General features: G+C 36.9%; 1 protein-coding gene across 1 annotated transcript; it reads right to left on the reverse strand.

Moving 5' to 3' along the window:
* Positions 1-200: 200 nt before the first annotated feature.
* LOC140931619 (uncharacterized) lies at positions 201-1118 on the reverse strand. Its single transcript, XM_073381416.1, has one exon. The coding sequence runs from the start codon at positions 1116-1118 to the stop codon at positions 201-203; it is 918 nt and encodes a 305-aa protein (XP_073237517.1).
* Positions 1119-15701: the final 14583 nt, after the last annotated feature.

Genomic DNA, 15701 nt, shown 5'->3' on the forward strand with positions numbered 1-15701 from the left:
AATCAGAAGTTGATGTCCGGAGAGTTCCGCAAACTTTTATTCAGTGCCTGCAGTGTTTCAAGAGGAAACTCAACAGTCGCCATAACAATCTTCTGCATTTGCAATTGTTTGCTTTGAGGCAGTCGCACGGGGGACCTTGTTGATGCTGTTTCAGTGAATCGATGAAAATATGCGGACGTCCCAGGAATTCCTTTTTGGTGTTAACGGGCATGAAGAGGAATAGCAACATTTTGTCTTTGTCGACGTTTAAATAATACCAGAAGAGCTCTTCTGAACTCTCGCATTCTGATTGTGTAAATAATAGGATTAACAAGCGAGTTTGTGTGGTATAGAAGAGAAAAAGATAATTTCAAGCGTAAATATGTCCGGACAGAAAACCTATCTAGAACAGAAAAAGAAACAAAAGTATATACAACATCTGGTAACCACAGCAACAAAGATACAAGGGTCATTATGAATAATGTGACAGTCAGTTTTCTTTGTCTATTGGCCGCACCATAGGACGGAGGTCGAGTTCCACACCAAACTTTTAAAGCAATGGAGGCGTACGAAACACATATAACAATAAGGCAAAGGAAACAATATGATAACCTGAAGTACAAAGGAAATAACAATTGCCACTGTTGATGCAAGTTCCCATGGAGACTTATTAACGGCAAGGGAATTGCCATCATCGCAGTTAAAATCCAAACGCCCGCAATTGTTACTCCGTAGGCCCATTTTTTGATGTTGCGATGCCTGAATGGACGAAACGTCGCATGCATTCTCTCTAAAGAAATTACTGCAATACCTGCTACAGAGGTGAGAGGGAGCCACGCTTCGGTCGTGGTAAGCACAACCATAATAGGTGGCAATTCCCACCATCTCAAAAATATGTTTCCAACTTTGAAACCGTAGAGGAGGAAATGAAATACTGCAAAGAAAGTGGTACTTCCTCCAACAAACATATCAGCCACGGTCAAGTTTATAACCAAGTACATGGCACGAGTGCGAAGATTACTGTTCTTTATAAAAAGAACAATTGACACGAGGTTCACTGCGACCACAGCAACAGTTATAGTAAGGGATGCAGCATACCATGTGCTACACTCAGCTGAAGAGATCCTTCTGGAGCTCATTGTTTTCTTTTAATTCTCTTTTCTCCTCCCTTCAGAAAGAAATCGAATAAAGTTTGGTTAGTTGAAAAAAGGATGTTAATTAGAAGGTGGACTAAGAGGACTGAAGTCGAATCCTTATCTAGAATGGAGGTTGTACATTGACAACAATTCTTCAATAGAGTGCTCACCTTAACTTTAATTTCTTGATACTTTTGTTAACGTTGAAATAAACCCCTTGCTTTCACCTGTGGAAAGAAAAAATCGAAAGCAGCGGTTGAGGGGAGAGTAAGATGAATAGGTTGACTGAAAAGTGAGGGCAAAAGTAATTAATCACCTGGTAGAAAGTTTGTTTCACTGAGAAGGAGGGGGGGGGGGGAAGTACTCAAGAAAGGTTTATACGGGAAGGCTCCGCCCCGTGGTCCAGCCCCTTACCCTTTTGAATACCATTTAATTATGACAGAAAAAGTACCCCTATCACATACCTAGTTTGGAACTTTGCATACATGTTTTTAAACTGCTATTCTGATCCAATATCCTTTAAACTATGGATAAATCACAAAACAAGAACCTTTTTTTTTCTTATTTTTTTTCACAGCCATCAAATGCATTTGTTAGTTAGTAAATCCCCAACTTCCGAATTATTGTACCTAGAAAATATCTTTGACTGCATATTAAAAAAGCCAATTATTGAAGAAACTTCATCTAAGCTTCTTTGGTATACGAGGTCCGATAAAGAAGTTTGCTACTACAACCCTTCTGCACAATTCAACGTGCAACGATTAACCAAGTTATCAACCGAACGATAGGCCTGTTTTTCAGACGACCCATAGTGTAAACAAGATACTACTTTTTGGGGGAATTTTACCAAACCTTTAAGAAAAATTGTCGCTGAGATAAACTTGTTGTCAATATGAACTTCCGTTTTGATGACTCCAGTACATAGAACGAACAAAATCTTTTATTACAGCCCCTCAGCCTGTGCCGGGAACTAGGTAAGGGATGTGCGCGCTTTCATGTTCATCGCGGGTATCACCATTATTTACGCCCTAACTATCTCAGGCGAGTGCTACCTGTGCTACCAATTATTCTTGCTAACAGCTGCTTTCTGTTAGCTTCCTGTAGCCGTTTATAGGTTTGTAACCACAATTATTGTTTTTTTTTTTTTTTTTTTTTTTTTTTTATGTCAGTTTCCCGTTAAAGGATAGGGACTTTGAAGCAAACAAAACATGTGGTCAACATCCTTTGATGTTTTGTTCCATTGCATATGTTTGGGTTGCTACTTGGTATTTTCTTACTTATCCTTAAACGCTCAACGATCTAGTATTATTCAAAACCTAAAAAGATGAAGATATTTTTCAAATTTCTAGTTACAAAAGAACACACAAAATAAAAACTGCTAAAGCGTTTTAAAACTTCTTTCGGCAAGGTATGGCGATTAAAACCGGCTGTACATTGAATCTTCTTAAAATCTTCTCTTTTGCGAGGTATGGCGAATCTAAGATTCTCTTTAAAAGAAAGACGAATTCAGCGAGATTTAACTTTGCGAGGGTGACTATTAGCAAGATGACTTCGCGATCATGCAAAGAGAGGAACTGCTTTAAAGGCTTATCGTTGTTTTTTCTCCGAAAAACTTAGTGCTCACCTTTCCAAAAAATATTGAGCTGCTTGGTTGTCTTGAAGGATATCTTGAAGGAAGCAGAGAGCTGAAAATTTTTAGCTCAAGTTTGCAACGGATTCATTCCCTGGACTGACGTCAAGGGTTTCTTTGTTCAACGTAAACGTTTTGAATCATAAGGATAAACTTTCAGTGAAAACGGTTCAAATCAAGTTTCGTATGTACTCCCAATAAATGGTGTCCTTTCCTCAATTTCTCACCCTTTTAATAGCAAGAGTGAACGTGACGCTTGAGTTAATGCTCTAAACAGTTCTGACAGTTGCAGCTGTAATAGTCTATTAATTAGCGCTCTGTTTTTTTGACTTAAGTTTAACCTCATGATTAAGCGGCCACCAATTAAGCGGCCAGTAATGAAAGTTCCAAAATAATTGTAAAATTATGTTCACAAGGTGCGTCGGACTATTTTTCGACCAGTTGAAATTTACGCGTTTAGGTTTTCTGTTCACACGGAACTACGTTAAACGTACAAAGAAATCAGACGTCTAGCAGCTCAAAGTCCAGTATGAACGAAATGTCCGGTCAAATTTCTCAGTCGGTCGAAAATTTGTCCGGTAGAGTGTGGCCTCGATCCTCTGCAGGCATCACTCTCCTGTATTAATGGGGAGAGAAAGGGGAGTAGCAATTACTCACTTTCTTTCCTCCTTTTCTCGTTCGCAGACTCCTCACGGTCAGAGTATTCAAGCAAACCTAAAGTACATAGGGTAGAAGCAATGTATTGAAGGTCGCACGTAAACGTAAAAGTTAATTAAAGTAAACTAAAAAGCGTCGCCTCCTTCATCGGGAGAAATGGCTATTTTTCCTGCGACATTTAATTGCATTCGGTGAAAGCTTCTTGGTCTGTAACATTGCTTATTGTTATTCTCAAATGCTGAACAGGAACCTTTTTCATTTGTTACCATGAACGCACGTTAGTACTCTTCATCCTAGAGTAGGCGGGTTAAACTAAGAATAGCCGAATCTCTCTGTTGTTTTCCCTTTTGTGAGGCCAGATCACACCTTTACGCATTCTAAGTACTCCTTAACCAACTGTTAAGAGTTTTAGAGCGCTATTTTACGGATCCAGTCTTGGTCAGCGAACAGATAACTGACTTAAAGATGAGTCGAAAATTGTAGTTTCTGTTCGTCGCATTAGAGATTTAACAGAGCTTTGACTCTCTATGACTAAAACGGCAGGTAAATTTTACGCGCTTTCGCAAGTAGATTGAAATTACGTGGCAGTAGAAAGCGATCCTAAAGGTTGTTCAACTGTTCTTGCACATTAGCTTACTGTGAATTTTAACCTTGAATTTGACGTGTATTATCATAAGAACTCGTGTACTGAGTATACCGTTTTATGAACTTTGCAAACTTCATTTAAATACTAAAAAGACTCAAACATTATTCGGAATAATTGCTAGTTCCTTTTCTCTTTTGTTCTAGCAAAAGCAAATATAAATTATTAACTGCTCTTTATTTAACAAATACTGAGAGGTCTTGACTGAGCTCTGTTCTGTTGCAACAAGCCAAGTGATCAAACGCTTTAACAAATGCTAAAAGCCATGCCAGAAAGAATTTTTTCTACCTACTTCTTGAGTGCTCTACGTACAAAATAAAAGAACACAGTCAGGGCTTCTTTATTGGTTTTATGATGAACAATCGGTTTAATTCCCCACGTTTAACTTCTAATTTTCAAAACACAGGGTGACAGCTTACCTCTGTGTTTAATACACTCATAAAACACCCTTCCCTTTTCCAACCAATCAGAGTGCACGTTTTATCTGAACTTTATCATAATTGTTTTTTTACTAAAAAACCGAAATTGCAGCAACCGTGGACGCACAGGTGTCAGTGAAACGGACCATTGGCAAGTTTATTACGGCTTTCAATAACACGCCAAGCTCAAAAGTCAAGCCAATCAACTTAAGCGGACCATAGCAGGTGGACCAAGCCTAATATAAGAATCTGTATAGGAAATAAAGAGTTTGTATGGGAAATAAAACTCAGATCAGAAGAATAAATTAAAAGCGAGTAGTTATTAAAGGATGCCTTCCACCTCAACTCAAACCCTATCATTTTCCCCCGTCTAATTTCCCTTCCTCGATAAACTCGTTCTGATCATCATGTTTTAATCTTCCCTCCATCAGCTCACTCGCCTCGGTTCGCTCCAGTCGTTTCGCTATCGCTCACTGTTTCGCTTCCCTCGGCTTCACTCGCTGTCGCTCAGTAGTTTAAAAATATTAAGTCAATAATCGAACTCGCTTTATCTCAGAAGGGAAATTAGACGGGGGAAAATGATAGGGTTTGATTTCATCTGGAAATCATCCTTTAATAACTACTCTATAAAGATTTAAAGATTATCCAAATAGAAAATAGTAATAAAAATGGATGTAGTAGAAGATATGTTTAAATTCTTAGAAGGGCAGAGTTGTACAATTGAATGTGGAGTTATTGAGAAATCTAGAAGAAAAAAGATGAGTGAAGCAATGAAAAAAATAAGAGAGATTAAAGATGAGAATAAGCTTGGGCTCTCAAAAAGATTAGCTAGGTATTATTTTATCTTTGATAATATGGGTCCTATAACAACAGCTCCTGAATTTCCTTTTGAAGAAGATAAGTATGGGTTGCATTATGTTCATGTTTGGTTACATGAAATGGTTGACGATGCAAAGAGACATATAGCTGATGTTGTCAAAGCTATTGGGAATGATGAAGAATTAGATACTAAAACAAAAGAACGAATATTCGAATATCTTTATGATGAAGAACAAATAGCTGAAATCAAAGAAGAAGAGAGGAAGAAAATAAAGAAATTTAAAGAGAATAAGAAATAATTAAAATATTTTTATAAGACTTGTTGTGAAACAGAAAAATGTAATTTAAAGAATAAAAAATATATAATAAAATGGGATTTAAGTCAGCCACCAAGACTACTGCTGAAAAATACGAAATTAATAATTTAATATTTTCTTCGAGGTTAGAATATCAAATTGTTGAAAGTATTGATAGAAATCTTAGATTTCTGTATTCACCACCCCCTCCTAATAGTTTGTGGCCAACAATAAACTATTCTCTGACAAGGGAAAATGTTGATAATTTTAATACTATACTTGATAGAGTTGAAGAACGGATAGATAGATTAAATGAAAAAGTTAAATTTGTAGAAACAGATGATTCAGCTTTAAATGAAGAGTTTCCTGGAATAATAGACTTTTTATATGAAGCAAGTGAATTATCTTAAAATGGTGAAAAACAGTTTGAAAAGAGATTTATTAAACTTGCGCAAAGGTTGTGGGATCTAGGCATTTGTCCTATGGAATTTTAAGTCTTATATAAATATGTGTTATAAGACTTGCTACTATTGTGAAACAGAAAAAAAAAACTTATTTAAAGAAATAATATTAAATAATTATATAACAAGATGACCAGTGACTTAAGGTGATTCCCTAGTTTTGCACTGCGCATCTCTTACTGCGCATAACAAGATGGCCGCCGAAAAAAGAGCATGTGAAGTAATATTGTTAAAATGAAGTTGACTGAAGAGAAACGCTATTGGAATTTTTGCTTGCTGTTGTTTCTTGCCGTGGTGAGACTCAATGTGTTGGGAATGTGCATAACGTAAGCAGTACGCGTGTTGCTGAGTTCGACCTCCTCTAGGAGAACCTCGATAGGGGATGTTTAACTTGTGCTTGCTTACTTTGATTTTCATTTAAACACTTTCTTTATCACATTGTGTCCTAAATGTGATATCTCGATGTAAATTCTGTAAAAACGGATTTTTTAATACTTTCTTCCCCCTTTCACATACATTCTATTTTGAAACTCGCCCCAGTCCTCTCTCAAAAATCGGAGAAAATGCGTTTGGTGCGCACTTTCTGCAGCTCTACCGTAAAAACGAGTACGGTGACCCCCATTTTTTATTTCATGATTTTAATAAGGACAGTGCTTCCTTTCGATAAGAAAAAAATTGGCACAAATCTATGTTCAGTTTTTTGGCAATTTTACTAAATTGTACGGATTGAGCTATCCCGGGTCGAAAAGCGCGCGTCCAATTTAATTCTACTTTGGAGCGTAAAGTAAAAACAAGGGCATTAAAAAGCATTTTTCTGGTACGTAAGCGGATAAACAATACATTTAAGTCAAATTCTGTGCGATGTCACATGCATCATCGAAAAAATCTCTCCTTTTTGTCTAGTTTTGCGCTGCCCGCGGTATTTGTAAAAGGGTCCTTAATAGCCGTATTTGTCAGCATTGTGACGTCAAAACGAGCACGGTGACCCCCACTTTTTATTAATTTTTTATCATCTTCTTGACTTGTTACATCAGTGTACCAAGTTTTAGCTAAAATCTATGTTAGGTTCTTTTACTATGGAATCACCTTAAGAAACCTTTCCATTGCTAAATTAAAAAGTATTAAAAGAGATAACCAACAAAAACTCAAGAAGGAGTGTTCAAAATATAAGAAAAAACAAAAGTTGATTGCTGATATAAAGAAAATAAAAAAAGCAAGAGAAAAATACAATCCTGAGCCCAAACCCAAACCCACTAAAATCACAACATTTGAGGAGTATTTTCAGGAGTGTATCAAGAATAAGACAATTCCCCCTGATACTCCTTCTTATCTTCGCAAATCTCTTGAAAGAGCTCTTAAGGAATATGATCAAGGAATTATAAAAGAGAAATCAGCTCTAGATGAATTTGCTAACAAATACATAATCAAGGGGGAATCTGGTATGACTCCGGGAATTCTTTAGATCTAAATCCCCTTATTTAAAAGATTTTTTAAGAAATCATCGAAATATCAAAGTTAGATTTGTTTTAGTTTGCATGATGGAAAAATGGATGGTAACCAAAAATTAAACATTACAGTTCAGGATAAAGCATATTTTCACTCAGATACTCATATTAATCTTGAATCAACTGATGTAACAGAAATACTTGCTAAAGTTATTCATACCATCCTTGAAAAGATTAGTATATATCAGCAAAATGGTAGTGGGTGGTATTTTAAAGAAGTTCTTCATCTTGAAATTCACACTGTTGTTTACAAACCAGTAGGGGGTTCTTCTTATATTCCACTACCAGATTGGATTATGCTAAAGAAAGCAATTGTAAACATTCGAAACACTGATGAAAAATGTTTTCTTTGGTGCGTACTTACTATAGATATCTTCACCCAAGAGAGAAGAATGATATAAGAATAACAGATTTGAAACAGTATGAAAATGATCTTAATACTCAAGGAATTGTTTTTCCTATCAAAGTAAAAGACATCACCTAATTTGAATCACTTAATCCATCATTACCAGGAATAAACGTGTTTTCGGTTAATGAGAATTTAACCGAATTGAAAAAATGAGAAGTTTTATCCTTTAAGAATGGCCAAACGAGACCCGCAAAATACAATTGACCTGTTCCTTTACGAAGAGGATGGAAAATGCCATTATTCGCTTACTAAAAACTTATCACGACTCTTCAGATCACAGATAACATCACGAACAAATGGTACAATTCATATTTGTAAGAAATGTTTTACTCATTTCTCAAAAGGGGAATTATTTCAAAAACATATTGAATATTGTTCATCCAATGAAACAGTTACTGTGAAAATGCCGCCAAGAAACTCAAAATTATGTTTTAATAATTGCCACAAACAACTTCCAATTGCTTTTGTACTTTACGCCGATTTTGAATGTTTTACCAAACCGATGAGCACTTGCAGCTCCAATCCAGAGGATTCTTATAATTACAATTATCAGAAACATGAGCCATCAGGATTTTGTCTTTATATCAAAGGATTAGATCCTAAAATAACATTTAAACCAATTCTTTATACAAAAACCAACAGTACTGATGACATTTCTGCGATTTTTGTTTCTAAACTCGCAAAAGTAATAATATTCTTTCTCTATGTGAAAGACGAGCTCAGAGCAGTAGCCTTATCACCAATTAACCAACTGCTGCTTCAGCCACGAACACTGAGATACACTTCACTGAAATAGAAATAACTGATTATGTAACTGAAAAGGAAGCAGCGTACTTACCACGGAAACTGCGAGGTACTGTTCTCTTTGACGCAACCAGCAGTCAAATGAAAGTTATGCTGCTTTATAGCTCTAATCAATGGTCAATTTTCTGTGCGAGTCATAGAACCGTGAAATCTCGACATAAAAGACACTTTTCCAGTCGTGCGGTAATGAACCTTTCTTCCGCCAGATCATTCTTTCTGTTGACATTTGCATGAAAAAACGATCTTTGATCCTAGCGCACTTGTAAAATGGATTAAAGATAAGAGGGCTGTCTTTGCCAAATCATTGATATCGTATCAGAGGATTATAGTTTTTAATTGTTTTTAGTCAAAAGTAAATCAACTGCGGTAAAGATACAGTCCAGTTCAGAACATCAGGTTAAAATTTCAAAGCTACTCCCGGCGTAATGTTTAGCATTGGTCTTCCAGTGAAGGCCCTTACATAATGGAGACCGCTAAACAAGGATGGGCGGTTTTGGGTATTTTTAGAGTCGGGGGTATTCATTTGTAGTGCCTATTAAAAGCCATCTGTGCATGATTTAAAATAAAGCCATCGTTTGTGATTTTTTTTTTTTTCAAAAAACTGTTATCATTAAAACAGTTTGGAAATGAATTAACTGACAATGAATGGCAAGATTTAGAATTTTAGACCAGACGTCACATTCCCATGTTCAGTTTAGAAAAAGACACTGGAAATGGACCCGAATGACGCAGGTGTTTTGTAGGAATAAAATTCCTTCGTGGGAACAATCATATCGCTAGGCCGAAAAGTCCCAAGTATTTGTTTACAGAACGACTTGACATTTCATTGGCTTATTCTGGTTTTGGCTTTAAACTAGGGGTTTTTCCTACTCATATTTCCATATAAAAATCGGACGAACCACTTTTTTGAAAGTCTCTTGAAGCTGCTCTCTCGCTACAAAATCAATATCCGTCCTCATGAAATATTGTAACACCCCATAGCTCCGCGAAATACATTACTAAATAACCATAAGAAAATAAAAGACCTACTTTAGTTGACGACTCGCACCAAAAGCACGTATCAAAAAATAGCACTCTAGCAGCAGCAAAATGACTTGTGATAGCAACTTCAATGATAGCGGGATAACTTGTAATTTCTAGTACTGCGTTGCCTCTTTTATAATAGAGTATACATGTATTATGCTTAGCGCGTTAACTAATTAAAACTGCATGTATACAGCTATTTCGAGAAAGGTTGTCAAGAAAAGTGCACGCGACAATCCTGAAAGGCATTGTGGGTGGTTTTGAGTTCTCTTTTATTCAAAGAAATTGGAAAGAATTGGAACGAAAGGCCATGGAAGTGTGTTTGCGAGTGCTACAGGAAAGCAACAAAAGGGTTCGACAGCTACAGTCATCAGGAACAGTGTATTGATCATATCCCATATTACCTTTCGGGATTGGCGCGTGCACATTTTTTCCGACAACCTTTCTCGAAATAGCTGTGATTACATTGACGTTTTACGTGTTTCCTAGCGGGAAGTACTGCTCCATGACGTAAGCGCGAAACCTACAAAATGTTTCTAGCAAGACTGATATAATCACTTTCTACAACCTAAAAATAAAACTGTCTTCAAGCAACTAAAAATATTATAAGACAAATGAACAAAAGAGCGTTACACACATACACTTTATTTACACAACATGGAACTGATCTGTATGAGCAATAACCACATGTATAAAACCTACACAGGGCTGTCATAACAGCCAGGGGCCAGGGATTTCCCCCAGCTGTTATGAAAAAAAGAGATCCCTAGCTGTTTGATTCTCCGCCTACTTGTTGTGTTTACCCGTCAACTTGAAATCGACCCGGTTCAAACGTCGAACTTTACATGTGCCGAACCTAATACCTTAGAAAATGTAGGTCGACCCAAACTATTAGCTGTGGTCACACTACAGACGTTTACCTAGGTAAAACCGATTTACAGGCTAGGGCAAATTCATCAAAAATCTCCCGAGGTAAATTCATCTCGGGTTTTGTTTTACCTAGGTAAGAATTCTGGGAACTACTGATATGGGCTCCCAAAGTTTTCACGCCAGTTGAATTCTTTGGAGCGTGAATTCAAGAAGGCAAAATGCGCAGGGATCTAGCTGATCAAAGAGACGTTTTTTTCTTTTATCTCGCTGCTATTTCTTACGCTAATTCAACGTGCAAGGTGAAGAAAGGCGAAGACGTAGACGATTCGTGTCCCAAAAATTTCTTTCACAGCGGCGGATCTATGTCCGGTTCTGTCATCAGGACCTTCGCCGGTGAGCGTCTATTGGCTAGCAACCTCGGTATTTCATTTTTCCCTAGCTATTGCTTTGGGGCAGCTGTCAAGGGAAACTCTATTGTTTTCGAGACATATCCAAGACCCAGATGACAAAATTTTCCCGAGGTAAGTTACCTAGGGAAAAATCGGTCACACTTAAAAAAACAAGTTTCCCTAGGTAAACTGTCAACAAGTCGTGTTTACCTAGGTAAAAAGTCCGTAGTGTGACCACAGCTATGAAGTTCGACTGTTGATTCAGAGGGTCGAACTTTACATGTGCCGAACCTAATTCGAGGCGATTATAATTCGAGTATAATTCACCAAGCCTGAAAAATCTTGTTTTTATTTAGGTAGGTAGGTAGGTAGGTATGTAGGTACGGAGGTAGATCCTTTATTAAAAACTCGGTGAAATCTTCAGTAATAATAGAGTAATAAACTAATTACAATTAATTAGACTAAAAACTATCGGCGCACTGTCTTAAAAGACTGCCGAGGGAGAGTCCGACGACTCAAATAGATGATTGATTCGCTCTTTAAATTTCCTGTCTGATTTAATTTCTCTCACATTTTCGGGTAAAGAGTTCCACAACAAAGCACCGCTCCCTTAATACGAATTAAATGAGACACTATCTCTTTTCTATCTTAAAGCTAGTTAACGAAACTATCTACAAGATATCTCGTTTCTAGTTTATTCTCCTATCTTCATGCCCTGTGTAGCCACTATTAACTAATTACTATCTTAGACCTTAATAATAACTAATTTCTAGTTCTAGTTATTTGGAACCATGCAGATAGGCTATCTAAATACTATGTTAAAAAGGAAATTTTTGCATTTATCGCTGCAATAGTTAGCTTTTGGATACACATAAGATAGAGTAAAATTAGCTCTTTATCGGCTAAGAAGCTAGTTTTCAGATACATTGACATAGTTAGAAACTATTTATTAGATAGAAGTTAACTAGCAATTTACATGCATTAATGGCACAATAGATAAGAATAAACTAGACATAATATAGTTGAACGATAGTGTTCGGATAGCTTTAAACTAGATGTCTGGTAGCTAAAAACTAGTGTCTGGATAGCTTTAAACTTGAGATGTCTCGTAACTAAAAACTAGTCTTTGTATAGCAATAAACTAGATGTATGATATCTAAAAACTATTATTTGGATAGCAATAAACTAGATGTCTGATGGCTAAAACTCATAGTTTTACCTCAAACCTTTTAAAAATAAACAGTATATTTTTAAACACGATAATGCAGGTCATATTATATTGAAATATACTTGTCATAATGACTGTTACCTGTAGCCTACGGTAAAGGATGCCATTTTCATAAATAATCATGATTTAAGGTGGCTCCCTAGAGTATTTACTAATAACCCTAACTATCTAGCATACGTTACAGAACGAACTCTAGTTACTTTGTCTTTGCGATTTTGTTCACGAGATTCACCGCTAAGAATACCCATATAAGAAGGCTCCTTAATATGTTTCATTTTCTGGATAAGGGCCGTTGCCATGGCAACATCGCATCCTTAGACAGGCAGTAATTTTGTCATTTTTGATCATTTTTTCTTAATATTTCTTATTTCCCGCGGTGAAATGTCTTTAAACTTTGCCACTTTATATTAACGATATTGCTTAACATTTTAAAGTGGAAAAAACATGGGGTCGTTAAGATGGTTTTGCCAATATTTTGAAATTTGTAATTTTTCTTAATGGAGGAGTTTAGCTCTTACAGATTTTAACAGAAAAAGGAGAGTGCAAAGGTACTGCAACTATTAAGAATTAAGGCGATTTAAAAAAAAAATTACCGAAGGAAACGCGAGAAATTCACGGTTAATTGACTACGTTGACGTCACAAAAATCCGAAAAACACGCGTGGTTCGGGATCGTATGAACGCGAGCCATCACGCCCGCATGCGCATAATGCACAAAGCTACTGAAAACATGTGGTTTCTTTGAAGAGTACGAAAGCTATTGTTTTGAAGCCGTTTATTAGTATTATTACGGTGATATCTCGCCAGGTGATAAAGGAGAGATAGCGGATTCAATTTTATACCTAACACAGGATGTTTTCTTGGAAGTACTTGACTATTGTAGCTAAAATTCGAACCGTGGTGGTCACTCGTGAGGATGGCGATCGTCGGAAATGAAGACGGTGGTTGTGCAAGGATCGCAATAAGCCCTTCATTTCCTAATCTGCTTTACGCTGTTTGCAGATCTTCAAATGTTAGCCCACTTCCGGATACTTTTTTAACCTTGTTCTTCCTTAGGAATAATTTCGACGGCGAAGTTTTTCTTTAAAAGTCTGCTGTAAAAGATGGCGCCGATCTATAAATCGAACATCATGTCCTCAGCTACACGCACAAGACCGTAGCTCTCGACGGACAACTATTGCTTTCATCAAAGATCAATCTGTGAGTAAAAACTATTTCTCGTTGTTCAAAAACATTGTCCACTTTGACTATTTAACGTTTGTATACTTTTGAAGCGAAAGAATTGATTTCTTTGGAAAATTTCTGCTTTGTTTTTACATACAATTGACTGTTATGGAGATCGATAGTGACTTGTAACCGGTGTAACATTGTCTCCTCTAATAAATGTTTGACCTACACTAATCAAACTTTTTGCACAATGAGCTTCAATAGAAAGTTAATAAAGTTTTTTGGGGGGGATATTTCGAAACCGAGAGGCCATGTTTGTTTTAATTTGTGCGTGGACGTCGCGCTGATTTTAAAGCTCGCGCCATACTAGTGCTCAGGCTGCGCACGGCCAATTTACTCTAGGGAGCCACCTTAAGTTCTGTCACAAGCTGTTCAAAGTTCACATCAAATTTGATACAACTCTAGTATTTAATAATTCAACGTTATATAAGAACTGACAGTTGCAGTCTGAGCCACTTCCTTTTATCCACAGCACCTTCTTTACCTCGGAAAGCTTTGATCCACCTGGCTTTTCCTTTTGCTCTTAAAAGAACAAAGTTACGCCATTACGGAGTTCTATACGATATTAATTGTTTTTGTTGTTGTTTTTTTTTTTAATTTATCGGCCACTACTTGAATATTGCGGATCTATCCAAGATGAGCCATAAACCCGATTTGCTCTTAAATCCGTTTCTCTTTACATGTGTACTGTACCTTGACGCTTTACACGTTTCCTAGCGGAAAGTTCTGCCCCATGACGTAAGCGTGAAACCTACAAAATGTTTCTAGAAAGACTGATTAGTACGCGGCCTGGGCAATGTCAATTTATGAAAGGAATTGTGCAAATCATAGTCTGTGCTTCGTTCGTGAAATAGTTTCAGCAAGTACACTGGAGCTTGTTCATCTAGAGATTTAAACATCATTATTATTGCTTTATGCTTCTTTCTCCTTTAATCAATTTGTCCCATTTGAGTATATCAAGAAGCAGGCTCGAGCTACAATAGTCCCATAGTTGGCCTTTAAAATTACTCTGTCTGCACGGTTCTGTAACTTTTGTAATTTGTCACTCAGTTGATCACTTAAGCCGTCCCAAACGAGGCTACAGTAATCAACTTTGCTGAGAACTCGGTCTTCTAGTTTGATGTTTATTTCGTTATGGCTAATTTCGGCAAGAAGCTTCTAGCAAGAGCCAATAACCATAAACTCGGTTTTCGCAACATTAATACTAAGCTTATTGGCTTTTAGCCAACAGTGAAGGTTCAGTAGTTCTATTAGAGAGGAACCAGAAATGGTAATATTTGTATCATCTTCGAACATTTTAGCGCATGCTGTATTAAGGCAGTCTGGAAGATCGTTTATATAGATTAAGAGGAACAAAGGACCGAGAATACTACCCTGTGGGACTCCGCATCTTAGTTCTTGCACCGGACGATACACCATTAACATAACATTTTTGACTCCTGTTACCTAGGTAGGAGGCAAAGAATCGTAGGGAACCCAGATCAAGTCCATAGTTTGCAAGTTTACGTAACAAAATTGCATGGTCAATGGTGTCAAAAGCCTTTTTAACCTCGATATATACCACACCATTTAAAAGGCCGTTATCTGTATTAATAGACCAGTTGTTCATTGTTTCAAGTAGCGCTGTCATGGTGCTATGGAGCGATCGAAAGCCTGATTGATAAGTATTCAAGAGTTTGTTTTTATCTAGGTAATCGTAGAGTTGTTAATAGATAATTTTCTCAAATAGCTTTGGGACAATTGGCAATACAGAAATTGGTCTATAGTTATTTAGGTCAGATTTTGATCCTTTTTTAAAGACAGGAGTCACCTTGGCCAGCACCTGAGTTCCCTTTTGTTCGCTCTGTATTTAATTGGCATGATGAACTCTAGCGGCTTGTAATTCTTGTTGTAAGGTGTGGTTCTCGTTCTTGACAGCATCAAGTGCTTGCAAAGTCTTCGACTGAACAGATCAAAATTTTTTAGCGTCACTTAGAATAAATTTTTAGAGATCTAAAAGTGTTCTGGATAGCCTGAAAAGTGTTTTTCAAAGCATCTAAGAGGAAACCGTTGTTGGGAAACCCTGATGCAGTCAAGTAAAAAAGTGAGCTTGACTACTAAAAAGGCATGCTTATCTTTTCCTCAGCATCATCCCTGGGTAAGCATACCCCTATGGTTACTGGTGTACCAACAACAACAACAGTTACAGTTTATTCAATTATCAAATA

Source organism: Porites lutea, chromosome 3 (genome assembly GCF_958299795.1).
Source record: "Porites lutea chromosome 3, jaPorLute2.1, whole genome shotgun sequence".
Lineage (NCBI taxonomy): Eukaryota > Metazoa > Cnidaria > Anthozoa > Scleractinia > Poritidae > Porites > Porites lutea.